Consider the following 27,235-nt stretch of genomic DNA (forward strand, 5'->3'; position numbering starts at 1 on the left):
GGAGAGCAGGAGGGGGAGAGACAGGGAGAGAGAGAGACATGAGGGAGAGGTGACAGACAGACAGAGGGAGACAAAGAGAGACAGGTCAAAGCAGAAACAAATCAGGACTCAAGGGAGAAAGGAGGAAAAAGAGGAAGAAGGGAAAGAAGGGCAGGGGCTGGAGCAGGATCATAACAGAACTATTCGACAGCGAGCTGGCTTCAGTAAATGTCAGGCGTTGTGTTTGTCATTAAGCTTCAGTTGTATAGCATTTTGGAAAAGGTCATGTCGAGCCAGCGGGGGAAAGCAGTCACTGATACTCGCTGTGCTGTGGCTACCTGCCGCCTGGATACCAGCCTGCTGTGGGGAAAGCTTTAGGGCTGGTTTAAATTGTTTCTTTCTCCCCAGAGTCTGAGTCATACTTTGTCTGCATGTCAGGAAATTCAGAGGAAAAGTGTGGAACTGACAGTAAACACTGAAACTTTATTGGCCTCCATATGTTTTGTTGTCCTTCGAAACAGGAATAAATCCAAAATCTGTATTGAACTGTGAGTTGTCCTGCTCTCCCAACATGATAAATGTAAGTTCTTGGAGTTGTGAAATGTAAAAAAAGTGTATTTACTTAAATACTATACTGTTCTACACATTTCAGTTGCTTGTTTTTTACTTTAGTATTTCCATTTGCTTCTACTGTTTCATTCTACTGCACAGATTTCAGACATATTACAGATAACTATGATATCAGGTGCTACCTCAGCTCCCTTCTGACTGCAGTTAAAGTTAAGAGAACTTAAAGTGTATATCAGTGTCATGAATATATGATCAAGTCAAGGAGTTCAAACAATAATGCTCACTCTTCCTACCAACAATTTAATAAAATCATTAAGCTTGGTTATCAAAATCTGGGTGTCATATTATACTTTCTTTTTTCTATTCCATTTTTCACTCACGCTCTTCATTAAGCTCGGGGTCGACTCTGATTTCATACGTGTGCCCTGTTTGTTTATGGAACACTGTGGTTTCACAGCAGCATAACCGTAATTGACAGAAGTTGATTTACAGATAATCCTTGGCTCTGCTTCCAGTGTGGACCTCGTGGGGAGTGTCTTTGGCTGTCAGCCTCACATGTCCTTGAGTCAAAGCTCCATGTTGTCCTTGACACACACCTCACTCTCCATCCCTCGTCTCACTGCCTCCATATTGCCATATTTTAAAAACCTTTATACGCTGATAACGGCTCACTGCAGATGTGATTTTATTTTGCTGACAGGGCACAGATATGATTACATATGGGGCAAAATGTAATTTTCTCTGGGGTGCTCTGTAATTAAATTTTTCGGTGCCACACGTTTTAGATATGGCTGGCTGAAACAACAACTTGTTTGGATTAAATTTGACCTAATTTAATGTTGTGTTATTGCTTGTGGAGCCTAAATGCAGATCAATTATTACTAATTTGACTAAATTGGAATTTGAACGTAAATTCTCCCAGATGTAATTTGGTAGTACAGTTAGGCTTTTATTGCTTTGTATGTAAATTACAAACATCAATGTCAGTAGAACAAAATGTAATAATCCATGTCATGTATAGATTATAACTCAGGTAAATTCTTTGCATTTTAAAACCTGTATTTTGATTTGAAATGTTCAACTTGGCATATAATCTATAATAACTATGAAATGAATTTCTACTGGACATCGGTTTTAATGAGGTTTTCAGAAATCCATTTTTATTCCTACAATCATCTCCCACCACTTGGTGACAGGGTATAATTAAGAGTTCAAAACTATACTATAATTGTGACACTAAACAACAAGAATGGTAACTATGCTACCATTACTTTCCCTCTCCTGATCATATAATTTGTTGTGTGAGATCACTGCAGCAACACATGCATAAAAGAGTCAAACACCTGAATTCCTGTAGACTGAGTGGCCAGACATGTAAACCAACACACCCTCCCTCCTGAATATTGTTTTTTCACTTTCTGCTTCAGTTGAGTTCAGTTCTCCAACAGCCCTTTTACCTCTGTGTCCATTAGTACACTACAAGTCTTTCCGCTCAGCCTGTAATGTGTGGATGGTGGCATGGGAAGCAGCAGGAGGCTTGTGACGAAGAAGATGGTGAGGTCAAATGTGTGGAGAAAAAAGTTAAAAATAGTGAAAGTCTGGGTCAGGTGAAGGAAAAATATAAAAGGTAGTGGATAGGAAAGGTGGAATCTGTGCAGGGGAGGGAGGCTGAGAGAGCTCCTGGGAACTCTACCAGCTTAGATTGATTTTAACAGGCTGTATGGTAGGAGCCAGAATCATCTTACAGAATTGGAAGAGCCCATGTAAGCCAGAATTTGCAGAATGGCTTCAGCTTATGACAGAGACAGTTGCTTTTGAGAATATGATCGCCAGGGTAAACAATGTCCCAAGGAAAATTAGCCAAAAGTGGCAGGTTTTTCTGGCTCGCATTAGTGATGCATAATATCTGCATCAAATCTATGATATTCATGAGATGTAAAACTGATATGTGATTTTTTTTTTCTTTATTGACTCACGGTCACCACGTATCTTGTCTGCATCATTTTGAGCAATGTGTCAGTTTTGCTAGTTATGTTTTTTATTTGTTTCTTTTTTTAATGCTGTTTGTTTTTGTTCGTTTAAAATGAATAAAAACTTAAATGAAAAAAAAATCTTTCCTCTCGGCCTGTCATGTGTGGATGGCGGCATGGCAAGCAGCAGGAGGTTTGTGACTTAGAAGAGGAAGATGGTGAGGTCAAATGTGTGGAAAAAAAAGAGTTAAAAATAGTAAAAGTCTGGGTCAGGTGAAGGAAAAATATAAAAGGTAGTAGATAGGAAAGGTGGAACCTATGCAGGGGAGGGAGGCTGAGAGAGCTCCTGGGAACCGCCTTGTTCTGGCAAGCTAATTGAAGCTCTGTGTGGCAGCAGACTCAGAGCTGTCACTCCAGTGAAGACCACATTTGCTGCACTTTGTGTGCTGTGTGCTGAATTCTGATGATCCTACAGAAAGCCCAGACCCCAGGCCGACACCGTGTCACTGAGACCCCCGTCTCCTGCACGGCACACTCTCTCCACAGATTATATGTAACAAGGTCACTGGCATTCTGAACACGAGCAAAGCACAACATGCGAACGTGAATTATTTAGGATTTTGTAAATTTGTCGAGCAATCTCATACATGGTAATGTGATATTAGACTCTGCTGGAAGTGTTTTCACTCGTACAGGTTTTCCCTTGTTGGATTAGGAGAGATTATGTCTTCTCGCAGAGCACATAGCTGCAAGCATCCGGTGAATTATTCATCGTGAATTAAAGCAGTCATTTAAGCAAAATATTTATCTAAAAACTGAACAGAGTAGGATTTGATATGGTAAGCTGCAGCAGAGGCATCCATGCACGTGGTTATTACAAGACCATTTGTTATACACGAGTATGAAATTGAATTTAATTACCTGTTAATCTTGAAGGCTGCTATTGACACTGACAGCACGTTTAAATAAAAATTTTATTGAGAATTCCTGGACAATAGTAGCCTCATTTTTTAATTTCAGGCGTTTTCATTGCGTTGCTTTGCGTATAGCTGTTTTGTTAAGGTTGTCTGAGCACAACACAATTCATTTCCTGCTGAAGACAAAAGCCAAACTGCAGAACACTTTGCTTAAAGTGCTGCATTACTGTCAGGTTTAAAAGGTCCATTGTTTGTTGTGCCTCCCGTACGTATTCAACAGGATATACACCAAGTAGATATACAGATATCGTGAGTGAGTGAGTGAGTGAGTGAGTGAGTGCTTTTGGCAGTACACAGACTTTTATCACATAGTAGCTCCTGGGCCCACTATTTTAATTTAGTCCACATCAGATCTAATGTCATCAGTGATTGTCTATCACAGCCTTCACCGTTAATGAGCTGCCTAAGCAAGGGAGTTATTGATCCACAGATATTGATGGTGTCACCTGCATTAGCATATACCTATGTGCAAATACACACTTTAGTCTTCTAGTTACACTTTATTCACAACACATTTCCTCCACGATTGAAGCTTGAAAGAAGCACATGCACATTTATTTAGTTACCATGGGTTACTGTGAGCTGACATTTATGACTAAAATGCCAGCCTTTTAGATTTAGTCTCCATAATGTCAGCTTCTCACAACATATTTTTGCTTGTAACGGAGCCTATGCCAGCACATAATCAGATATGTTTTTAAATGGTTAGTTTAACCTTAAAAGCAGGAAATATCCTCATTTATTTACAGCTGCAGTTCATTTATATTTGTTTTGTTTATCAAAAATGCATCCTGTTGTTATGTGTGTTAATCCTTTTACCGTCTAAATTCAGCTCCTCTCCTGCTGAAATGAAATATTACTTTTACACACTATTGGTGATTTGACAAACCCAATACACTGGGTGAGAATAAATGATCTGTGGGTGCCACAGGTGCTGCACAGCACGTTACTTAGAAATAATTAGTCAGTCCCCATCAGTCTGTTTATCTAGGCTGAGACAGAATCCATCAGGGGCCTGGTATTTACTGAACAGGAACCTCCCTTTGATTCTATTGATCGTTACACGCTGCTCCCCGGCATAAATACAAGGTCTGATATTGTTTTTATAATGCTGTAATACAAAAGAGCAAAGGCGGCAGATAAAGTGAAGCGCCACAGTGTTGAAATACTCTTACAAATGAAATTTGTTCCTGTGTTCAGCAGTTTTCTAAAGTGAACATTTAGAAGTGAAAATATAGACATATCATCATCAAAATAAACCTAAATTAAAAGCAAAAAGACTCATTATCCAGAATGTCCTTTTCAGAATATTATTGTAGTATTGGATTGTTATTATTGACACTTTAAGGTGTTCATTTTAATGTTGGAGCTGACAAAGGTTGTGCTTTTTGCTAGTTTATATATGTTTTGCAGCTACAATAACAGCTCAAGTTTTGTTGATTATATAATAATCTACAGTACAGTGATCCATGTTTATGTGAAAGTCAAAAGCTGCAGGATTTCTGTGATTGGAACTTACGGTCTGTTTTGTTTTGGAGACAAACTTATCTTGTTAAAGGGAAAGTCAAGATCTTTACTTGTTATTGGAGCCTTTAAATAGGATTTTTGTGAAGCTGTAATTTCTAGAAATCATATATTAATAGATAGCATGTATATAATCTGAAACTAGGGATTCAGACTGGTAAAATATTAGAGTAAATGTAGCAAAGTAGAGTAAAAAGTACAAGATTTGGCTTTGAAAAAGTAGTGGAGTAGAAATACAAACTAGCATAATATGAAATTAACATAAATACAAATACCTCAAAATTGCATTTCAAATACTTAGGAAATGCCAGGTGCAAATAGATTATATAACACTGTTTTGCTGTGAGCTCCGATGAATTTGAAACATGATAACACAGCATTTTTTTTGCATAACAGGAATCGCTTTCTCTGGCCTGGAAAGTTGCCAAGGCTTGTGTTGTGGTTACAGGCTGATTGATGTCAAAGCTCCAACTTCCTCAGTCACCTTCACTTACTGTTCTGAGGAAAACTCTGACTTTGTCTGTTGGATGAAGCCTTCGAAAAGAACAAAATCACTCAGCTCTTCTGCAGCTGTAAAGGTAGGTTCTGACTGTGGAGGTTTGTGTTGGAGGGAGAGTCTGTAGGAAGATAATGACTCTAATGTCATTTCTTTTACTTTGTGCTGCCTGGCAACCATTGGAAATGTACATTGTCTATGCAAACGCTCATACGTGAAGGACTTCAGGGCTGTTGACTGAGAGCTCTCCTGTTAAAGAGTGGGTTGTGTATGCATAGTGATGTAACACATTTATATTCAAGAGATGAAGAGGTAGAATCAGCCTACCTCACTGCACAGTGAGTACTGGGAGGTCGTAGCTACAATGCATTTTGATAAAAGCTTCCACAACTGTTAGATTTAATGCTACCATTGCAGAAGTCATTAAGTCTTCTTACAGTGTCACGATAAATCATTTAGCATTTCTTTTATACAATTAGCAGTCAATGTTTATCTTGCTTATGGTGTCTGTTGAGTATTTAATGCTTGTGTTTTCTTGAAATTGACTTCACTATAACAAATGATTTGTGGTCCCACAGACCCCAGTGTGGTATAATTATAATAAGAAGCACAAAAAACATTTTAGACCTGATTAAAATCCAGTATACAGGAAGGATATGAAATGATAACCATTCTTCTTGCCATAAACTGCCCTTTCACAGTTGATGAAGATGATGTTAAATATGTGAGGAGTCAGTCTGAGTACATTTCTGTTTGGACTCCAATGAACAAACTGTTAAAAAACGCTAATAAGATCAATTTAAATAGACTAATTTAGGATGGACAGTGCTCCAAACACAGCATACCAATCACAAATATAGAGAAAAAATATTTTCTTTAACCATCTTTGATTTACACTTAAGAAACTTGTATTCAGTTTAAATTCATATTTACTGGCAAATAAGCAATCCTCATTCAGTTTGGGAAAGTAATGAGATATCAAATGAATGCTTCTTGTGTGGTTAAAGAAGGACAAACAGAACACCAGCATGTTTGCTTGATATCTGTGCTGATTTTGAAATGAGCCGTTTCTGAAATCAGTTTGCCAGTGAAAAACAATGTGTGCTTTTCAGCTTCAGAAGGATGTATACAATCTCCCATCCCATGATGCCCTGGCACAGATCCTACCAGATTACCGGACAGAGCTTCAGAGCACAACTCAGCACGAACAGGAGACACCAGCTGAGAGGGCAGAAGCTGCACAGGGCAGCAAACCCAACATAAACTACACGTATCACATACATCCTCCACACAAGCGGTACGATGCACAACTACAAACGAGAAACATGGATTTATTGTGACAACACCTGAAGGAATTCAATTCACACCATTGTTTTCATGTGTGTTCATGCTTTAGACCTCCTCTGCATGACTTTGAGGATGATCCCAACATGACAGAGATCACCGACCTCCAAACTAAGGTGAAAGGACATGATCGATATCTTAACTGTTCAATCAATCAGTGAGGCAATCCGCAGTGTCGCGTTTAGTTAGCGAGCAGTGACAAGGGGCTTTGTGCTGAACTAGACACACACACTTTGGAGAGAAAATGGCGGCGAGTGGAATAGATTAACATTTCTCAGTGTGATTGCACTCAAGGAGGATCGAGCTGATGAGGCTGAAACTTGGTCTGAGGATGTCATTTATGCATATCTTGACATTTCCTCCTATTTGTGAGATTGTTTTAGAATATAATTTTCCTTCGGGCTGTTATATCCGTGGATTGGCTGAAATCCTTTATGTTTGTGCATGCAGATTCTGATCATTTATTTGATGGAAGTGAAGAGATTTGGGGATCAACTGGATGATTTCATGGTGGCAGTGCATAGGGCTTAATAGTAATAATAATAAGGGGTTGGAAAAGCAGAATTAAAAACCACATCCTCACACACTCAGTCCAGCTGTGTTCTATCTGTCATGCAGTTGTTCTGGTGAGACTGTATGTCTGACAAGGAGCCCACTTTCCTGTCTTCAAATCATGCAGATTGGAGGGAACCTGTAGTATTCACACAGGCAGAAACAGGGACTCTCCTTTTATTTTTGACACATAAAAGGACTTTCCAGACTCATCACAGGGGAGCCATCATTCCCATCATGCCCATGGGCCCCCCAGCAGAGACACCATCTCATCTACAGTCATGATTGTCACCTCGTCTCTGCCCTTTCAATTAGATGCTCAATTTCACCCCTGTGTCCCATGGGAACCACAGCCACACCATCCAAGATTGGAATCCCCCAATCGTCACCTCCCTCATACATGCAGCTGGACCGAGCTCTTAGTCTCCATTCACTTCTGACTATTCAGCTTGATGGAGGAGCATGTGACAGGAGTGAGAGAACAATGAGCGCATACATGCTGCTAGACAACACGCGCACACCTTTTAGAAGGAAATGTCTTGAAGACAGACATCAGCAATCACACGGATCCTGGAAGCAGCTCTGATTAGACACTGGGGAACTTTACATCTTAGAAAAAAGAATGAGAGCAAGAAACTAAAGAGAAAAAATGTTAATAAGACGTATTTATGTAAAACTCCTTTTTTCGCTCTGCTTTGCTGGGATATCAAATTTAGCAAGAGTTTTGCCTCTACAACCAGCAAATGGGCTTTCATAGAGGGGCGATAAGTGAACGCACAACTAGGATTCATCCAGGTTGCCTGGTTTGAATCTTCCATAACAAAAGACCTTTACAGGATGGGCTGTTTTGTCCTTTTGAATCATGAGGAGTCAGTCATGAATGCATCATACTCATACTGTAAATAATCAATTACAGGAGCATCCCACTTTACGGGATAATGTTCCTGCTTTGGCTTCCGGTCATTTCCCATGCCTCCTGCTATGCGCTTATCTGAAACCAAGAGAAATCAATTACCGAGACACCGAGCCTTGTGAGCACCGGTTTATGCAGTATGTATTTGCTGCTGGGATGTTTTTAAATTCTCTCAATAAACAGTAATGTCATGCATCTGCAAAGGCTCCATCCAGAGATGGGGTTGAGGAGACATCTAGTGGTGGTGGACGTGTAGAACCATTTAGTTTTAAATAGTCCCAACTATTCTGCTGGATTTATTGTTTACAGCTGTGCAACACACTGCAAAAACTCAAAATCTTACCAAGTCTATTTGTCTTATTTTTTAGTCAAAATGTCTCATCTCTCTCGATTTCAGATAAATTCACTTAACAAGTGATATTTCAGCAAGATGGAGGGACTTGTTTTAAGACAATCCGTCTTAAGTTTCTTGTTAAGTCAAACAATCTTGAAATTATGTTGTTTTGAGTTGTATTTTACAAGAAAACTCAAAATAAGTCTAATACATCTCAAATTAGGAGGTTACATGAAAGCAAAAATCTATTTTTGAGTGAAAAACTGCTATTTTTTTTAAGCATGTCTGGCTTATTTTAAGACACCTAAGCTTGACAATCCTGGTAAAACATAGCTTAAAATATGTTTTCCCAGTTAATTTTAAGATCTCAGTATTCTAAATATCATATCTTATTTCAAGAAATCTTACCAAGCCACTTTTCACTTGTTCTATTGGCAGATTTTTTTCACTTATTTCAAGGTAAAAGTTCCTTGAAATAAGCTTTTTTTCTTGTTTTGAGAGGGGCATTTTTTCCAGTGCGCTGATGTCAAAATAAGTGACTTGGAGATAAAAGACACCAGCTGTTGTTTGTGGATCTTTGATGACAAGTTAAACTGAGGTATTCCAGCAGCTTTTAGTCTGCTTTGAACTTCATACCAATTCTGATCATGACGTTCAAACTGCCGCTGTGAATGAATAAAGGATTACATTTACATTAATTAATTTGGCAGATGTTTTTGGTCAAAGTGAGGTAGCAATTGAGGCACATTCCAAGTCATAGTTCAGGGATTAAAAGAAAAGTAACTGTAAAAATATCCCATGTCAAACTTCTAGTGTGACACTTACAGGTGACATTTCTTCATCAGGAGGTGGAAAACTATCGTTCAGCCATGACTAAGATGGCAGACGACATCATAACACTGAGGACGCAGGTGGGGATGCTGGAGGCAGAAAACAGCCAGCTCCGCAGTGATCTCTCTCTGCACCAGGACCTTGGCCAGGATCTGCTCACTGACACAGACATCGACGTCATGACCAAGGCTGAGATTGCTGACCGCATAGGTAAACCACAGTGGAACCAGTTAGTGTATTAGTACAACAAGCCTGATGCAAAGTGTGCAAAAGTAAAGCCTAAAAAGCTGTCATCATATGCAGACAAATTGTGCTGATTCATTGACGTCAGACACTTTCCTATCCAGTCGGCTTCCTCCATGCTGTGTTGCACTTCAGGTCATTTCACTGGCAGATGAAGCCATAATGTAGAAGGTGGCTCACTGTGTGTTTGTTAATCCTTGTGCGTGTCTATTCCCAAGCAGACTGTGCTGTTTTGTGATAAGGCAGCTCATTTAGGCCAGGGACCCTGATAGGCTTTGTGGGCACTACAAGCCTTATCTCCTGAAGGACAGTTTGTGACCCTCGGTGTGAGGATGTTTCCGAAGGTCTCTCTGCTGGCATCAAAGCAAAGGGACTAGATTTAAGTTCTGTCCTGCAGAAAATGTATTCGATTTCAAAAGCTTTAGTGATGGCTCTTTTCATGATTACTGTTCTAGTGTCCATGCCACAACAGTGACATGTTAATCATTCAAAATTATACAAATCAGCAAAACGAGCATCGAACTTAATGGATCAAATTCTAACTCATGTCAAAGATATGAATTACAGTTGACTTCCATTTCCTGATTTACCATGCAGTATAAATCCCCAAAAATGCATATCTTAGGGGGGCAAAACAGTAAAGAAAAGAAGTGTACCATTACCTGGATGTTTGCTGATTGCTCTGTTCTTTCGAAGCTACTCTGAAATTCAAGCTGGCCAGTGAAACCAGTAAGACCGCCTCACAACGGAACAGGATCCAGGAGCTGCAGAATGAGCTGATCAGGGTCAGAAGATAAACATACATTATACAGACAAAACGTAAACAATTCAAGCAATTGTTTGTGTCCTATTTGTATGGTTTTTATATTGTCATGTGTGCAGAAGAACGACAATGAGAAGGAGCTGCTGAAGCTTCAGAGAATCCACCATCAGCAACAGGAAGACCTGCAGAATCACCAGACTCACATGACAAAGATGGCAACTTTGGAGATCACAGTGAAGCAGCAGGAAAAGGTGAGCAAATTGAAAAACCATCTGTTCTGCATCTATTTCACATCAGAGATTTATTCTTTTTATTAATAACAGCTTATAATGTATAAGTTAGGAAAATATCCTTTATAATTACACTGATTTTAAGGTCATAGAGAAGATGGAGAAAGCTTTAGACAGCAAACTCAAAGAGAAGAAAAGACAAACTGGCGACAAAAAGCTGCTATTGAAAGTGCAAAGAGGTAAGCGGACTCCCTGAAACGTGGGGAACAATGTATAATCACAAAAACGCTCACATTGACTGGAACATCAGACTGCTTTTATTGCTGCGTAGATGTGAAAAACTACAACCAAATCAGTTTTGCATGCACTCCAGGTGTCACAGCCTCAAAAGACTAAATCTAGTTATTGTTCAGCAAGATTTCTTTATTAATTATTTTAGATCATTTTCAAGTCATTTGAACAAATTGTGACTCATCGTGGATAATTTTTGAAGCATCCTGGATAAACTTTGTGTAATTCTGCAGACTTTTAGTCATTCTGAATTATTTTTGAGTCATTTTGGATGAATTCTGACTCATTTTGGACAATTTCCAATTTGCGTAGATGAGGCTGACCGCAAAAAGGAAGAGGTAGAGTCGACCTTGGCAGCAGAGAACGCCCGTCTGAGAATAGAACTGGACAGGATTCGCCAGCTGCCTGCCCCAGTCATTACACAGCAGTCAGCACAGGTACTTCAACTATAAACTGATACATTCAATACAGTACTCAACTGTAAGAAAAGCAATATAGTAGTCTAAAAAATACTCCATTACAAGTAAAAAATCATGCATATAAAAATCCTACTTGAGTAAAAGTACGTAAGTATCTGTGACATGCATATAAAGTATAAAAAGCAAAAGTACTAGTTAGTATCATGAGGTCTGTTTTCAGTTTTTGGACTTTTTCTCTCATCTTTGATTTTGGGTCAGATGTTAGATCATTTGAGAAATTGCTGAAATGCAACCATGTGAGAAATTTAGAGGGAAAAAAAAAATCACAATTTGGTGGAGCAGTTTATAGACATCTGAAATATGACCCGGACTACACACAAAATTCTGTAAAAAACACAACAGTTTGGAAACCGCTGGTTAAGTCTTTGACAGTGCTTTTTTTGTATTTTAATATATATATTATCCATTGTTAAAAGTCTTCCTCTTAAATCATTTCTAACGCTCTCAGATAAATCTAGTGGAGTAGAGGGTATAATATTTCTCTCCGAAATGTTGTGGAGTGAGACAGTAGGAAAAAATGGAAATTCTGAAGTAAAGTACAACTACTTTAAAATTGTACTTCAGTAGGGTACTTCAGTATATGTAGTTAGTTACTTTACACCGCTGCTTTTCAAACAGTCTGATTAGAAAAATGGTGTAAAACTCTTCAGACTGACTACAGCTTAGAGCACAGATTCCACTTTTCTTAAGGGATATATTCTAAACTATTAGTCTTCTGACTTGTACAGGGTCCCCCTCAGAGGAAAGATGCACTACCACACAATGAGAAACTGAGTTTACTAAATAAACTGGAGAGGGCCGAGGCAAGAATCCAAACACTGGAGGCTCAGGTGAAATATTAAATATTTAGATTCTCATGCTTCTAATGTGTTTCATAGACTCAGTCAGTGATCAGTGTTTCATTTATGGTAAAGTGCATGTTTTCCCTTGTTTATATCTACATAGCTGGAGGAGAATGCTAAATTATGGGGGAGACAGAAACAAGAAATGTTGACTAAACTGAGTGAGCACAAGCACGGCTTTGTCCGAACCTCCACCACAATCCTTCATAATGTGTCTTTGGTTAGTTATCAGTAAGCCTTCATTTTACAAACTGTATTGCAAGTAATTATTTTACAAAGGACCTAGTGTGTTTCCCATACTGCTCTCTACTTCTTACAGAAGGCTGTACCAGATTCTTTACATCAGCAAAGAAGACAGAAGAAGCAAAAACCTGTAAAATGACTGCAAACAAACTTCGGAACTCTTTACCCAAACCAAAAAAGACACACAAACTTTCTCTGTCATGTAACAACAGACATTTAATCTAACAAATATGCTTATAGATTTAAATATGGAGTACAATTACATATAAAGACACATAGTTTGTATCAGTTTTATTATTTATCACTGGTTTGTATGGATATTAAAATGTTTACACCATGTACAGGTGGAATAAACTACATTCCAGTTTTCCAAGATATTATAGACAAAAAACTACATTTCCATCATTAATCAAATTACTCATCAAGTAATGTACAGTACATACAGGTACTTTCTTTACTAGTCATGGAATTGCCGAGGTAATTTTTCATCTAAATTTTTAGCCTTTTCTTTCCTAATGTTTTTTTTCTTGCTCTCTGTCAGCCTCTAAAGATGGAAGATTTTATTTAGGGTTTATATTGTGGTGCTTTATGAAGACCTTTATCACAATCAACTGTGATAAAATAGAATGAGCTTATTTACCACGCACCACAATATTTTTCCCAAATTTGAAGTTACCGACTAGCTTGTATAGGTTTCAAAGTCAATATTATGGGCTTGTCTGGCAAGAGAATGAGCTCAAAGGTACTCTGCACCTCCACATGGCGCTGTTTCTCCACTCGGAAGTTCTCAAGCATCTGCAAAAGACAAAAATAATGTAAGCAACTAATATGAAGTGTAATATGCAACATATTATGTTGAAACTGCTCTTTATTGTCTGTATATCTCACATGGATAAGGAAGATTTGCATCTCTGTCTCAGCTATTCTGCGTCCTAAACACTGGCGGGGGCCGAAGCCGAAGCCCAAACTCCTGAAGTAGTGAGTCTCTGTCCTCAGCCAGCGAGAAGGCTGGTACTGCTCTGGACGGAAAAACACCTTGGGGTCTCTGCCCATTGCATGCAGCCCTAACTGGACCAGAGTCTAAACACATAGAAACAAAAAAATGCATAAAAGTTAGAAGCAACTCCTCAGTTTCAATGTAAATGCTCAAGTTCAAAAACCTAATTTGATTTTGAATATGTGTAACTGCCTCTTACCCCAGCTGGGATGTGGTAGTTTTGAATAATTATATCTTCTGCTATGTATCTTTGTAGGCTCACTGCAACTGGGTGTAACCTGAGGTATGAAAATGAAAATTCTTCATTACTGGAAACATTAACTTTGTGAATGAATTGAGAGTACAAAGTAGGCAGTAGTACCAAAATTACAGCATCTTTTAATGTAAATGCAAAAGAGGTAAAGTGCAAAACTTTCAAAGTAATCATGAAATTTACATTTCTGAACTAACGAATAAAAAGATTATGTCAAATGTCTGTGACTGTGGTCTAAAAATTTTCAGATTATTTTAGATTTATTGCAACACAAGTTGCATTTTGTACTCTGGATGGTGAGAGGGAGGTCTGATAATCTGGTGTTGTTCCACACTGCAGTATCATTTACAAGATAGCATATGTTACACAACTATTTCCTTCACCTCAGTGTTTCCTTCAGAGCACCTTTGACCAAAGGAATCCGCTTCAGCATCTCCTGCATGTCTCCCTGACTTTCAGCCCGAGCTGCAACCACCTCCGCCCTCAACTCCTCCTGGAGGGTTGGGTGTCTGGCTAATTCATACAACGTCCACAGCAGCGTTATAGAAGTCTACAACACACAAACAGAAATAACCAGCATGAAAAGTCCAACAGGAAGTCCGTTCATCCATTATCTATACACCGCTTGGTCCTCATTAGGGTCACGGGGGGCTGGAGTCTATCTCAGCTGACTTAAGGAGAAGGCAGGAGACACCCTGGACAGGTCACCAGTCTATCACAGGGCTACATATAGAGACAAACAATCACACTCACATTCACACCTACAGACAATTTAGAGTTATTACTTAACCTCAGCATGTTCTTGGATTGTGGAAGCTGGAGCACCCAGAGAAAACCCATACATGCACAAGGAAAACATGCAAACTCCATGCAGAAACATCCCAGGCAAACCAGGGATCTTGTAGCTCCAATAGGAAGTCACATATTGGAAAATGATCTTTTTTGTAATTTGCTCCCTTACTGTATCTACTCCTCCAGCCATCAGCTCAGTGACACTGGCCTTGATGTCTTCGATAGACAGTTTGTCCAGCATGAGCAGGCTGGCGAGGATTCCTGGGTATCTCTTTGGAGAGCCTGTCTCCTGACGCAGCTGCCTATAGATGTTCTGGATGCAACGATCCGCTGGAGGAGCAGGTTTTAAATCTTAATATAAACTAGATTTTCAACTGACAGAAACAAAATCTTTACGGATGTCATAACTCTACTGTAAATGTGTATTTTAGTTGTGTATTGTGTTGTACCTTGGTTGAATATCCCATCCCAAGCTTCCACATGGTCCCGCCACACTTTGGCTCCAATCTGCCTCAACAGGCTTGGAGGTATGTACAGCATGGGCGAGGTAGTCTTAAACATGAGGGTGATGCAGTCAATGAAATGTTGAGCTTCAGGGTCAATGTAGTCCAGCATCAGCCCCAGACGCTCCCCATACAGCACTGAGCTCACCGCTGCAAAGGATAGAGTAAAACTGAGACACAGAAAAGGGGCACTGCCTGCACAGTGAGTGGAATAAACTAAGATTTAATATATAGAAGAATGAAAGTCCGTCTTACATTCTAGTGCATATTTGAAGAGTTCCTGAGAGAGGTCAGTGGTCCATTTTTTCTGGCCACTTCGCTGTATTTTTTTGTGAACTCTGGCCACAAAATCTTGGCCCACGTCATCAAGTAAAGGCACAAAATTTTCCAGCATCTTCAGGGAAATCACCTCCTTGTTAAGAATCACACGGTTTGATCTCCATTCTTCACCATTCCTGGAAAATGTTGATTTACAACACAAACCTCACATTTGATAAGACAATCAGTTCCATCAAAGTATTTAAATATTAATAAAACCAAATTTATGCAGGTAGAAGAGAACAATAATAGCACGTACTTTAGTAAAACTCCATATTTGCGATTTCTGTAGTCTCTGTAGGATGTCCACGCTTCCACTTTTAGTCTTTTAGGATAATGGCCCTCTGCTTTGAACAGGATGGCAGCGTCCTCAGGGTTGATGATATTTACACTCTCATAATAACCTATTTTTTCTCTGACGAACAGACAGCCAGAGAATAGGAGTGAAAATGTAATCAGTTGCTGTTTTTTTGAATATGTGACCTTGTTCAGTGTAGGATTTCATCAACAAAAATGTTTATATTTAGACCATAAAAGATTAAAACTAGTGGCGTCATTAGTGTTTTGTCTTAAGATTAGCCCCATGTGGTACTTTTATCATCCTATTTAAGACATATCAAAGCACCTCCTGTACCTGTAAATGGGTCCAAAAGTGTTGAAGTTCTGCAACATGATGCGGTGAAGGTTTCTGAAGCCATCCAGTTTCCAGAAATTGTACAAGTTTGCCAAACCGTTCTTCCACAGTCCAGGAATCTCACTGAAAGGCCTGACAATGCTGCTGCTCTCCGAGTACGCCTGTCTGATCACCGGCATACTGCTGCTGCAGCGCATACCCGATGCTGTCAGCTCCTCTATCCAGGACCGAGGCAGCATCACAGGGCTGCGCCACACACTCCACCTGGCCATCACAACTACAAAAGTGCTCGCTCTGCTCTACCTTCCACAGCTACTCTGGCTCTCCCAGGGACATCTGGTGCAAATGAAGGAGGCAGGAGGCTGGTCTACAGAGTCAGCCCCCTTTGCTGTGTTGATCAAGGCTTTCTAGTTGAACTTAACAGCCTAACAAAATATGCCACAGCACGTCTGTCAATGGAACTGTTGAGCTATGTTGCTAAATACTTTATCATGTTTGACAGCATCATACAAAAATATTTCCATAAGCAGTTTGTGTCAAAATCTGATCAGACTAAGACTATTATAATTAGGTCTGAAGACCTTCAGAAAGCATACTGTCTTTGTAAACTAGCGTTAGCTTTAATTTGTGGACAAAATAAAAAATCCATAACAGAAATTCAGTGCATACATTAAAAACATGTATTTTACAGTTCAGATTAAAGATTCAATAAATACCAAGCTAAATCTACAGTGTATGCTATTTCTTGAGTAGCTTTATGAGTTCTTCCAACTTCATGGCTGTCTTAATGTCTCCTTGGACTTTCAGTCTGCCACTGGTGTAAGCAGAAAACGGTCGCAGCTCGCCTTGAAACATGGCCAGAAGGTCGCAATCGCTCATACTCAGAGTGACATCTGGCTCCCAACTCAAGGACCCTGCTCCAGCTGCACCACTACCTACAGAGCACACAAAAGCAACAGAGGGATTTAATAATAATGTAACTTTTTTTCTATTCATCACAAACATTTAAGTATTAACAGTTAGATTTAGCACAGCTTGCATTTAGATACTGCAATTTATCTCTAATAATTATAGTATTCATCACCTTGGCTCAAATCCACATAGTAACTGTGCTGTTGTCCATCTGCTGAGCTGACGTCAAACTGGAAACAGGCTCCAACCTGCTGGACTAACGATTCAGAGAGCAGCAGCTTCACCCCACTGAGCAGCTCTTCAACAGAACCTGGTGTGGCGACGACAGCCTCAGAAGCACTGCTGAGCTCATCTGAAAATGTTATGCTGTCCTCTGAAGAGAAAAAGGCACACATTATAACACATGGTGTAATCAGTGTATGATGCACAAAAGTAGTTCTGAGCGTGTGGTCTTACGATGCTGAGGCTGTGAACTGCTGCCGTGGCTCAGAAAGTGCATAGCCAACTGCTGAATGGGACCAGTGAGGCCTTCAAGTCCAGGCACAGACGGAGGCATGATGAGGGATCCAGAGGGAACTCCCTCTGGGGGTTTCAGTAGAGAACCAAGGGTAAGTTCTACCCTGTCCACCTCCAGCCCCCAAGGACGAGTCATCTCATTAATGTCCATCTGTAGAGAAGAGAAACAAATGTAAATACAAAATGATACAGTGAAAAACCAGCAAAGAGATGCTGCAGTGCGGTCGTACCCCGAGATATTCCCCTAATTTCACTCTCTCAGTTTGGATTTCTCTGACAGTCTTCTTGGCCAGGCTGTGGGTCAAAGCACTCTGTGCCGTCATCCTAGTGGAGGCATTCAGGTCCTGGACGGACACCACTGACATGACTGGGTTCCAGATCCTGAACTGGATGTCTGCTCCCACCAACAGCACACCACCATCCTGAGTAGTCACCTACAGCAGCAGGGTTACATTGTAAATTTAACGTGATTGCTGTATTTATTTCAACTAAACACTGACAAGAAGAATATTCACAGCCTAAGGTTGAGTATGGAAACATCAAGAAATTAGGAAAAATCTTAGAGAAATCTTTGTAATCTAAAAAGAAAACGCGAAAATGACGAGAGATATATAACATTCAGCACAGAAAACAAGCTGCATATAGCTGTTTGTCTTAAAACATTTTCAGAATGAATAAAAAACATATATAGACACGATGTCACACAGCACTCAGGGATTCCCCAATATCAGATTACTACCTCCAGTGTCACACTGATCAATAGTGCATCAATACTGCCACCTGTAGGACAAAGTAAAGTATACACAACTAACAAATTATCGTTTTACTCAATCTGGTTAATGAGCCACTATGACACAGTGACAAAAGAAAGTGCTTGCATCTGTGCTCATGTCGAGACCAAGAAGAGCATGAAATAAGCATTCCAATTTTAGCTATACTGCTGTCTGACTAATATATGAGCATACAGTACTAATTCTCAAACTTTTAGCAATGATGTACTATCTGGAAAAACAGTTCTACATCCACAGATAATGTGAAGTGACTTCTTCAACCCTTGAATATTAAGGTGAATCTCTTTCAAGAGGATCTCTGGTCATCAGAAAAATCTTGAATAATACAAACCTTTACGTATTCTAACCAATAAATGGTTTTAAATAGAGTTGTTTTGTGTTTAAGAACATATATTATGAAGTCGGTACAGTAAAGACTTTTCAAATGTAACAGTTTCATTTCAAGACTTCAACAGTTTGTCCCTCTTAGTAGTAACATATGTGGAGGTGTACCTGGCAGGGAGGGATGTTGAATGCACGGGTACGCAGGTCGACTCTCTGCCACTGGTCAATGAGGGGCAGCACCAGGACAATACCGGGACCCTTTGGAGGACAAACTCGACCCAGACGGAACACAACTATCCTCTGGTAGTTTGGCACCGTCTACATATAAAATTAAACAGAGTTGGCTGTTTGCATTTTTTTTTGTTTTGTTTTGTTTTATTTTGGGTGGGGATGCTGTAAGTCTAAATAACGAGAGATAATTTCCTCTTACTTTCAATACGAACCATCCTGTTATTGGAAACATTAGAAAGGTGCAGATGTAAATGAGGAAGACGACAATCAGGTTGCAAATCCACGACAGCCATCCTTGGGAGGTGTCTGCAGAAAAATAGGAAACAGAAATGGGGATTTTCTGTAATCCAGTCATGAGGAGCATGTCTCACCTGTAAAGGTAGTTTTATGATGTTTTCCCAGGCTTCAAGAGGAGACAACAAAATTTTACCAAAACTACGACTTGCTCAAGTGTGGATTTGGAAACATGTGTTGCTGTTGTTCCCCCCAAAAAATATTCTCTGTTTACAACACTTAGTAAATAAACATTTTCACACAAACAGAGCACCACAGTAAAGAGCAACTTTGTACAGGACAGAGAAGTCGAAAGTTAATTTGCTGTGAGTCCTTTCAAACTTAAAATAAGATGTTCTTAATTTACAATGTTGAGTCTCTTTTTGTTGTTGTTGTCTGTTCAAAAAGCTTTTATGTCTTCCATGTATTTGGAAACATTGTTTGTGGTAAATGTTTTACAAAATCTCAAGATTGATGAATGTGAAATTTGCCATGAATGATCAGAAGCTGAATTATGCCGCTGAAATTATTCATCCCAGTTAACACACTATATAACAGCACTTCAAACACACTGATCTGCGCATTAGTAGCGAAAAAACTAGGAAATATTGTTTATATTTAACTTAAAGCCTTCTAACACTTCTTTAACAGGGTGGATTCGATAAGGATTGAAATATGTGGTCTAACTAGCCTCAAGAAACATGTCACTGAACTGCAACTGTTTTGTTTTGTTTAGTTTTTTATAAATATGTTTCACAAACTCCAACATTTATTAAATGCAATGCTGAGTACACTGGCTCTGTGCTATATTATACTCATTATGTGTTTTATTATGATTACTGTTCCAAGTTAGTGGGTGTGTATAGTGTCTCATCTGGCTGCAAGGCTAATATGGATTGGAGACAACAAATTGTTTTGGTATTTGAGACTGATTTGTTTGAATTATGTCGCTGTTTCATATCTTGTTGTTGTAATTTATTATATAAACTCCCAACACACGTTACCGATAATAGTAGCTAGTTACCTACCAGTAAAGTTGTTTTCAGAAACATTGGGGATGTAGTCAAACGAAAGTCCCTTATGGTAGCTGTGCCGTGTGAAGCTGTCAGAGTCCACAAACAAACCAGGAGTCCTGGGAGCGGCGGAGTCCCTCTGAGGCAGCAGCTGATACGACTTGCTAAACATTGTTATGTAAAATAAACGTAATTTCTTACTTAAAGCAAATTCGCATTCTTTATCAGTCTACAGTGCAGGTGTCAGGATACACCTGCCTGGAAGAGGTGTAAAAAAGTAGTTTCGAGAAGCTTTACTTTAGCTCATTTTGCTATTTCACTAGCATGATACTTCCGTGTTTTGTTGCTGCTCTTCTTCGTGGAGCTTCCTGCTGCTGCTCATTACCGCCACCCCACGTCCATGTAGCGCAACTGCAGTTACCTCTCCAGCACAAAGCAGAGAACAAGTTGATCTGTCATGATTTCCAATTTCTAATATTTCGGCCAAATGTTACTTGTTATGTTGCTATGTTGTTATGATTGCATATTATATACCTTCTTACCTCTGACATATCTGTATTACAATAAAATTGCATGCTGTATCAGTCATATAATTACCAAATCTTTTATAATAATTAGCCATATGAGAAATTGATTATATACTGTATATATGATTGTTGTATTGTTGGTAATATGCGTTGTTGTGGTTTTTGTTCAGTTTTTGTCATCAATCAAAAAGAAGAACAAATTAATAGAAATGATAATACTTGACAAATTAAAAAAGTACAAAATTTCAAAATTTATTCAGGGCACATTCACACATATCACAGTCCTCACATACTGTGTATTTTTTTGAAAAAAAAAAAAGCATTTCTCCACTCAATACCTTCGGTGTACAAACTGATTAGGTAAATTTGTAGTTAACAAAAATGTAAAAAAGAAGTAATTGTATTTTATTTTATTACAGTTCTATAAAATTTAATGCATCTCTTTCCCCACATTTTCATGTGTCATAGTAGCAAAAGCAGAAGTTAATATCAACAGAGCCTTTGATCTGCCCAAGTACAGTGAATCAGCACGGACATTACCGAGACCCTGAAACTGAAGCAGCTACATGTTCATTCAGTCAATGCTGATTTCATAGTTTATATCTCTGCTTTGCCTACAGTAACATTTCAACATGTCTTAGCATTAAACAAACACCTTTCATGTTGAACAGGAGAGAAGTCATAAGCAGAATATATGAGATAAACAGAAAATGTGTTGCTTGAGGTAAGCTTCTGTTCTTGTTCAGTTTTTGAACATGTCACACAGCAGTTTCTCCATGGGTGTGCTGCCAATGGTCCTGTGAAAAAACAGCTGCTCTATTTTCTCTGAACTCACCAAGTGGAGGGATGGCAGCAGAAGTAGCAGTCTCCCAAACCTTGTTGAACAAGAACAAATAAGAGTGAACTTAATGTCTCTAAACTTGACACAATTAAGCTGTTTTTCTGTTTGAAAATCTTTGTATTCTATGAGAAAAGAGAGCAGGGTCACCTGGCAGTCTGGCAGGGGTAGACTGAGTGGATGTGTTGACCCAACAGCACCTGTGATTGGTCCTGCAGATTCTCAACCTGCTCCGGGTCTTTGAGGCTGCGGGTCTCTGCACCAGAGAATCAAACAGCAAACATGAGTTACATGATCTGATGAAGAGTCAGTACCAGGTCTGGATGAACAGTTCCTACCTGGCTTGAAGAGTACAATGGCCTTTAGGCAGGCAAACTCAGTAGGGTCAACAGCCAGGGCTTTGAAGCGGCTGAAGACCTCCTCCAGGATCTGCAGGTCGGCTGTGGGAAGGCTGGTCTTGGCTTGCTGTGTGGGAGAAAGATCTGGCAGAGACAGAAGAGGACAGCTGTCCATGGGCAGAGACCACTGGATGGCACACAGGAGGAACATCTCACTCCAAGCTTCCTCAAGAAGAATCACCTGCAGAGGCCAAAGGAATATGTGTTATTAGTCTGTCACGTGATTCACGTCTGAACTCATTCAGGAAATATGATCAAAAGTACACATCACTCAGCCTCACCTGGTCTCGAAATGGCAAGTGAGCAAAGAGAGGCAAGTTTTTAGCCCACTTGACTGACATGAAGAGGAGTCGTGCCGATGTCTCATATACACTCTCTGAACAGCTGGAGGTGTATGGGGACATGCGACTGTCAAAGGGGGTCTGATCCCTCTCTGAGTCATTTGTTGTCACATCAATGTTTTCCTCCACTGTGCATTTAAAAAAGAGATTCAGGCAAATATTAAGACAACAGAATAACAATCTAAATACCAACCCAAATAGTAAATCAGAAAGTTTATTTTCAAAATAATTTAGTCCAATCTGAATAGAAATGTGTTTGTCGTCCAATTGTAAATAATTTCCCCCTCCTTCATGTGTTCTTACCATCTTCAGGCTCCAGTTTTGCACAGGTCTCAGCAGTCAGAAGGCTGACCATAAAGCGGTGGTTGTTACTTGGGTTGCTGCAGGTTTGTACAGTGGCCGAAGTGGTGACAGATGAAGTGACCAGGGGTCTGCAGATGAGCGATGAGTAGGAATCAGAGGAGGTGAGCTCCTGTGTGGTGGCCAAGTGCTCCTTTTTATTGTCCATGTCTATAGAGTCCAGACTGACATGAGCTGTGCTTCGAGGCTGCCTCTCATTCTGCACAGCTGCAAAAGAATGAATGATATGTTATTATTGCATAAGTGATACATGCACAGAGAATATAATCTACACAGTCGGAATATTTCCCACCATCTTTGTTCATGCCAGCTTGGAGACACTTCTTTAATCGACAGGCTTGACACTGGTTACGATGAGCCTTGTCAACGGGGCACCTGCCAGTTCCAGCCTGACACCTATGATATTGACAAAAGACAAGAAGAATGTTAAAAATAAACAAAAATGTCATCAGAGTTAAGTTAAAGTTGAGTAAATTAAAAAATAAAGTTCCTCTCACAATATTTTATGTATTAAGTCTCCTGCTCACCTGTAGATGAGTCTTCGTCTCACGCTGCGCTTGAAGAAGCCACTGCAGCCATTGCAGGCATATATTCCATAGTGTTTACCGCTGCTCGAATCAGAACACACTTTACAAAGCAGGCCCTGGACAAGCGCTTTACGTGGACTCTTTTCTGTAGAGCACAAATAACAGGAATAAATACTTCCATTTTGTAATCTTTTGAGCATCAACCTTGACTTAACTGTACAGATTTACTTGAGTCAGTTTCATAAACTTGCCCATTTCAGAATTTTGAGCTTAGTTTGTGTTTCTGCAATTTTCCAACACATCATTCTGTGTTATGTGTGATTTTTTTCATTCTTGTCTGTACAATGTGTCACTGTTTTGAAAGGTACTGTATGAACACATTTACTCACTTATACAAATTATTAATCTGAGCATATAATCTGCATTACAGAAAAGCATTTTTGTTTGTTCTGTCATTATATAGAACTTTATAATAGCTTAAATATTATAACAAAGAAAGACACACCTGCTTGAGTTCCATCTACGCTCTGTTGAGTGAAGTCAGTAGAGTTGTCAGATGAAAACGCATTCATTCTCAGCATGTGGTCCTCCATACTCAGTTCTTTCTCACAAAATCGTTTCAGATGAATAAAAATTAACTCCCGGAAGTAGTTCCTCTTTTATAATAACTATTTTATATTAAGTTGTCTGCCTGGATCAAAGTATTGACACATGACAGTTGGCCTCAAAACAGAAAAAAAAATTATCTAACTTGTAGTTCTCTCCACCAATTCCCACACAATTTCTTCAAAAAGCCTTAACGATGACATCTGTGGTGCTCATTGATGTGAATCCAGTGCTGATGTCCTTCTTGCTCCTGCTGTAATGTGGTTTCAGTGGAGTTACAACTTCTTCTTTCTTTCTTTCTCTCAGCCAGAATGAGTGTGAGAGCTTGAGTTGTCCAGGGGCTTTCTGGAGGAAGACAAGGAGATTAGCACCAGGCGCTGTGTAAGCAAATGCTGATTTGTCATCCTCTTAATCTTTACTGTCTATAAGGGTAAATCAATCAGTCACACCCATTATGGGCACTAATAATATTCAACAAGGAAAAAAAAACAAAAGGGTCCATCATCTCTTTTGGCTCTTAGCCACAGTACTATCAGAAATGATTCTGTGATACTCACTCATCATGAATTAGTCAGCAGAAGCTTTATAATATCACCAAGGTCCCCAAACTGTCCTGTAACCAACTTAGTTTATTTTCCAGTTAGTGTCAGTCTTTGTTTATCATTTCAATCCCAGTTGTCTTTGTTGATCATCTATTTCGTTCTTATATACACACACCAAGTCATAGTGTGATATCACACAGTACTTTCTCTGTTTATTTACGCAATTAGTGCTGTTTGTCATATCTGTGTTATGCTATAATCTGGTACATTTGGCCCACATGAGATTACAAGACACCACAATTTTACAAAAACATTTCACATTTTATTTTTAGCTTTGGTGTTTCCAATCAGTTCCTTTAAAGAATGCTGAAATCCATCAACAGGGCTTTACTTTAACAGCAATAGAGTTATTTATTGTGGTATATGTAACAACAACAGGCTCATGTCAGCAGCATTACAAACATGTCTTACAGCTACACAGTATCTTTGCATCTAACAGACACCAGTAGAGAAGGAATGTTACTCCAATTGTTGGTAACAGCTGTTTTGAAAAAGTTAAAAGATTTACTTCAATAGTCATTTACTTCTTAACCAGTTGTCAGAGATGATAGCAAAAAAATGTGAGCCATTCTACTTTTGTGCCTCTTTTCTCTGTGCATAAAGAGTGGTTCCCTCTGTGCCATATTGGCCCCGTCAGTGACACTAAAGGCCTCAGGAGAACATAACCACACCAAATCAGCAAAGTAGCTTAACCCTCCATGAAATGTGGTCAACTTCTTGGAGGGGGATCACAAGAGAGAACGATGAGAACAAAAACAATTAGGACAGAGATTGAAAGAGCAGCAACAAGTTGACCCTTAATTCCATTCCTCTGCCATATGGTGGCTGCTCTCTGAAACCTCCGCCTAACTAATTAATGACCTAAAGTGCACTTTACTGTCAATAAAACTTAAACCAAAGTAACTTATGTTCTGTCTCCTCTGTCCCTTAAGGAGCTATGTGGTGAGTCGCCACAAAGAAATAAGAAAGCCCCCCAGATGTACTTGCTACTTGCACTTGTCTGTTCTGTCCACAAATGTCTGTAATCCTTAAGTCACTCTTGATTTTGAGAGGCCACATTAGTATTAAAACCAGAACACTTTCTGTTGGCCAAAACTGGTGTATAAAAGGATTACAAACTGGGGGAAGTCTCCACCCGGTTTTTGTTCACATAGGAGCAATGGAACTCAGAACCCATGTTATCTGAATCAGTTTGAAAATCCTGGAATGAGAACAAAAGCTTTCAGATTTTTAAGGCTTCGGAAGTTGCAACAGAGTAGATATGTGTACATATACTAATGGTACATGATTTATTGGCTCTATATTATGAATCTCACTAATACAGTATGTCATCTGTGCAAAAAACTGACAGTAAATCTTGTATCTTCAAACACTGACTTACACCTAAATGCTGCTGCTGGTTTAACAATATAGGATAATTGTGAGTTAGCATCACAAGTATGAACACATTAAAGTTGCACACAGACAGATAGTGATTCCTAATTATCCTTAATGCACCTCGACCACTTTGTTTCCTCATAATTCCTACTGCATTTTATTCCTTGTACTGCTATTACTATTTAATATTATATCATTGCTTGCTATTACTGTCTCATGTCTGATATTCTGATATTTTTAGAGTTTAAGTTATTTTGATGCATTTTGATGCACTTTTTGTCAGAGAGTAAATAAAGAGAAAATGTTACACTGGATACAATAAACAGGTTTTGGCAAGTTTATGCAAATTAAACAGACTAGATTACATGATGTTAATGTGTTATGAACTGCACTACATTTGCAGTTCCACTGCATAACTGGTGGTACATTTATACTGAAAACAATGTTTAAACTGACTAGTATGATAATCCTATGTCAGAATATGTAACAGATGTGTTGCTCACATCTCGAAGGGAGCTGATTATTTTGTTCTTCACACAGCACTAACTTTACATGCAATGCTCAAAAGTCATCTTTGAAAAAAATTATGATGTATTTCAGATCATTTAAAATATCTGAACCAACCGACTGATGATATTCTGTTTGCCATCTAAGTAAGCTACACAGAAATAAAGCTTTCCATAGCTGTGACTCTTAATAGTTCTCGTTCCTACATTTTCTTGTCTTTGTTTGGCTGCCTCACTCTCCAGTTGTTGGCATGGCTAAGATGCTGCAGCCATCAGCAAAGTGCTACTTTGAGGTTTTACCTGCCAGGGATAACTGTCACGTTTCTTCACCCGCCAGCCCTGTGATTGTTGCGCAGATACAATCTTTAGCAGCGCACTGCCATGAGCCAACTGGATGATTATGTATTTAGTGGAAGCTTTAATGATGACAGAGCCCTACAGGTGATTGAACACGCGTCACTAGTAAAACCCTGTCTCAGTTGCTTGTCAGATCAAACAGATCAGCTATTCATTACTTTAACCCTCAAATGTATGGCTTATTGCTCACACTCGTATCTCAGAACATTTGTACAGACTGTGCGGATCAGATACTTGTCACTACAGTTACACGATAAAAAAAAAATACTGGAGACACATGCACGGCAGCAGCAACGCATGTGCAAGACATGATTTTATTGTCCTTCAGAAGATGTCCTTGCATGCTAGTTCACAAATCTTTGTATCAGTCTAAGCAGCTTTTTGATATAATCTCCTTGAATGTCAGCTATTGTCAAAGAGTGAGATTAACTTTTAAAGTTGTTGGCGTTTTCTCTGTGCACAGTGGGTAGACATTTGAAGTTTGCTAAAGCATAAAATATGTCATAACTGATGACATTCACTTAAAAAAAAAAGCTGAATCATAAGCTTTGGGTCCAAAATCCAAATTGTAATTTTAGAGCATAAATTTGAAAATGGTAGACAACTTTTGGCATTTATTAAAAAAACAGATAAAATTAGACACATCTCATTGAAATAC

At 39.2% G+C, this 27,235-nt stretch overlaps 4 protein-coding genes across 5 annotated transcripts; 1 reads left to right on the forward strand and 3 right to left on the reverse strand.

Moving 5' to 3' along the window:
* The first annotated feature begins 5,449 nt into the window (after nt 1-5,449).
* ccdc33 (coiled-coil domain containing 33) lies at nt 5,450-14,053 on the forward strand. Of its 2 annotated transcripts, XM_035942812.2 has the most exons (12): nt 5,450-5,598; nt 6,629-6,813; nt 6,913-6,976; nt 9,505-9,700; nt 10,430-10,518; nt 10,616-10,747; nt 10,872-10,965; nt 11,330-11,454; nt 12,225-12,326; nt 12,442-12,558; nt 12,658-13,396; nt 13,502-14,053. In XM_035942812.2, the coding sequence occupies exons 1-11, from the start codon at nt 5,548-5,550 to the stop codon at nt 12,718-12,720; spliced, it is 1,218 nt and encodes a 405-aa protein (XP_035798705.2). In that variant the 5' UTR covers nt 5,450-5,547; the 3' UTR covers nt 12,721-13,396; nt 13,502-14,053. The 2 variants fall into 2 exon arrangements, with proteins under 2 accessions (XP_035798705.2, XP_054865433.1); XM_055009458.1 differs by lacking the exons at nt 12,225-12,326; nt 12,442-12,558 and having other exon boundaries at nt 9,487-9,700.
* Nucleotides 12,780-16,378, reverse strand: LOC111587899 (cholesterol side-chain cleavage enzyme, mitochondrial). The gene is made up of 9 exons (XM_023298027.3): nt 16,079-16,378; nt 15,704-15,859; nt 15,382-15,581; nt 15,073-15,276; nt 14,793-14,953; nt 14,215-14,381; nt 13,778-13,856; nt 13,470-13,661; nt 12,780-13,376 (listed from the first exon to the last, which is right to left on the reverse strand). The coding sequence occupies exons 1-9, from the start codon at nt 16,348-16,350 to the stop codon at nt 13,254-13,256; spliced, it is 1,554 nt and encodes a 517-aa protein (XP_023153795.2). The 5' UTR covers nt 16,351-16,378; the 3' UTR covers nt 12,780-13,253.
* Nucleotides 16,379-16,735: 357 nt separating this feature from the next.
* stoml1 (stomatin (EPB72)-like 1) lies at nt 16,736-20,499 on the reverse strand. The gene is made up of 7 exons (XM_023298028.3): nt 20,154-20,499; nt 19,052-19,158; nt 18,790-18,939; nt 17,737-17,940; nt 17,447-17,657; nt 17,163-17,363; nt 16,736-17,013 (listed from the first exon to the last, which is right to left on the reverse strand). Exons 1-7 carry the CDS (start codon nt 20,308-20,310, stop codon nt 16,817-16,819), a joined length of 1,227 nt encoding a protein of 408 aa, XP_023153796.2. The 5' UTR covers nt 20,311-20,499; the 3' UTR covers nt 16,736-16,816.
* A 397-nt stretch (nt 20,500-20,896) lies between these two features.
* On the reverse strand, nt 20,897-24,059 carry nr2e3 (nuclear receptor subfamily 2, group E, member 3). The gene is made up of 8 exons (XM_023276084.3): nt 23,635-24,059; nt 23,130-23,274; nt 22,895-22,998; nt 22,546-22,809; nt 22,183-22,370; nt 21,842-22,082; nt 21,654-21,759; nt 20,897-21,540 (listed from the first exon to the last, which is right to left on the reverse strand). The coding sequence occupies exons 1-8, from the start codon at nt 23,720-23,722 to the stop codon at nt 21,408-21,410; spliced, it is 1,269 nt and encodes a 422-aa protein (XP_023131852.1). The 5' UTR covers nt 23,723-24,059; the 3' UTR covers nt 20,897-21,407.
* Nucleotides 24,060-27,235: the final 3,176 nt, after the last annotated feature.

Source organism: Amphiprion ocellaris, chromosome 3, assembly GCF_022539595.1.
Source record: "Amphiprion ocellaris isolate individual 3 ecotype Okinawa chromosome 3, ASM2253959v1, whole genome shotgun sequence".
NCBI lineage: Eukaryota > Metazoa > Chordata > Actinopteri > Pomacentridae > Amphiprion > Amphiprion ocellaris.

Excerpts from the sequence above, each read along its gene's own strand:
- ccdc33 (XM_035942812.2), top strand. The coding sequence starts at position 5,548 with ATGAAGCCTTCGAAAAGAACAAAATCACTCAGCTCTTCTGCAGCTGTA. Across the intron at positions 11,455-12,224 it reads TTACACAGCAGTCAGCACAG|GGTCCCCCTCAGAGGAAAGA; the intron begins GTACTTCAACTA and ends TGACTTGTACAG. Across the intron at positions 12,559-12,657 it reads TCCTTCATAATGTGTCTTTG|AAGGCTGTACCAGATTCTTT; the intron begins GTTAGTTATCAG and ends TACTTCTTACAG.
- nr2e3 (XM_023276084.3), bottom strand. The coding sequence starts at position 23,722 with ATGGAGGACCACATGCTGAGAATGAATGCGTTTTCATCTGACAACTCT. Across the intron at positions 22,999-23,129 it reads AGACGAAGACTCATCTACAG|GTGTCAGGCTGGAACTGGCA; the intron begins GTGAGCAGGAGA and ends TCAATATCATAG. Across the intron at positions 21,541-21,653 it reads TACCCCTGCCAGACTGCCAG|GTTTGGGAGACTGCTACTTC; the intron begins GTGACCCTGCTC and ends TTGTTCAACAAG.
- LOC111587899 (XM_023298027.3), bottom strand. The coding sequence starts at position 16,350 with ATGGCCAGGTGGAGTGTGTGGCGCAGCCCTGTGATGCTGCCTCGGTCC. Across the intron at positions 15,860-16,078 it reads ACTTTTGGACCCATTTACAG|AGAAAAAATAGGTTATTATG; the intron begins GTACAGGAGGTG and ends TCTGTTCGTCAG. Across the intron at positions 13,377-13,469 it reads TGCAAATCTTCCTTATCCAT|ATGCTTGAGAACTTCCGAGT; the intron begins GTGAGATATACA and ends TGTCTTTTGCAG.
- stoml1 (XM_023298028.3), bottom strand. The coding sequence starts at position 20,310 with ATGTTTAGCAAGTCGTATCAGCTGCTGCCTCAGAGGGACTCCGCCGCT. Across the intron at positions 17,658-17,736 it reads AATTAGGGGAATATCTCGGG|ATGGACATTAATGAGATGAC; the intron begins GTACGACCGCAC and ends TCTTCTCTACAG. Across the intron at positions 17,014-17,162 it reads CTATGTGGATTTGAGCCAAG|GTAGTGGTGCAGCTGGAGCA; the intron begins GTGATGAATACT and ends TGTGCTCTGTAG.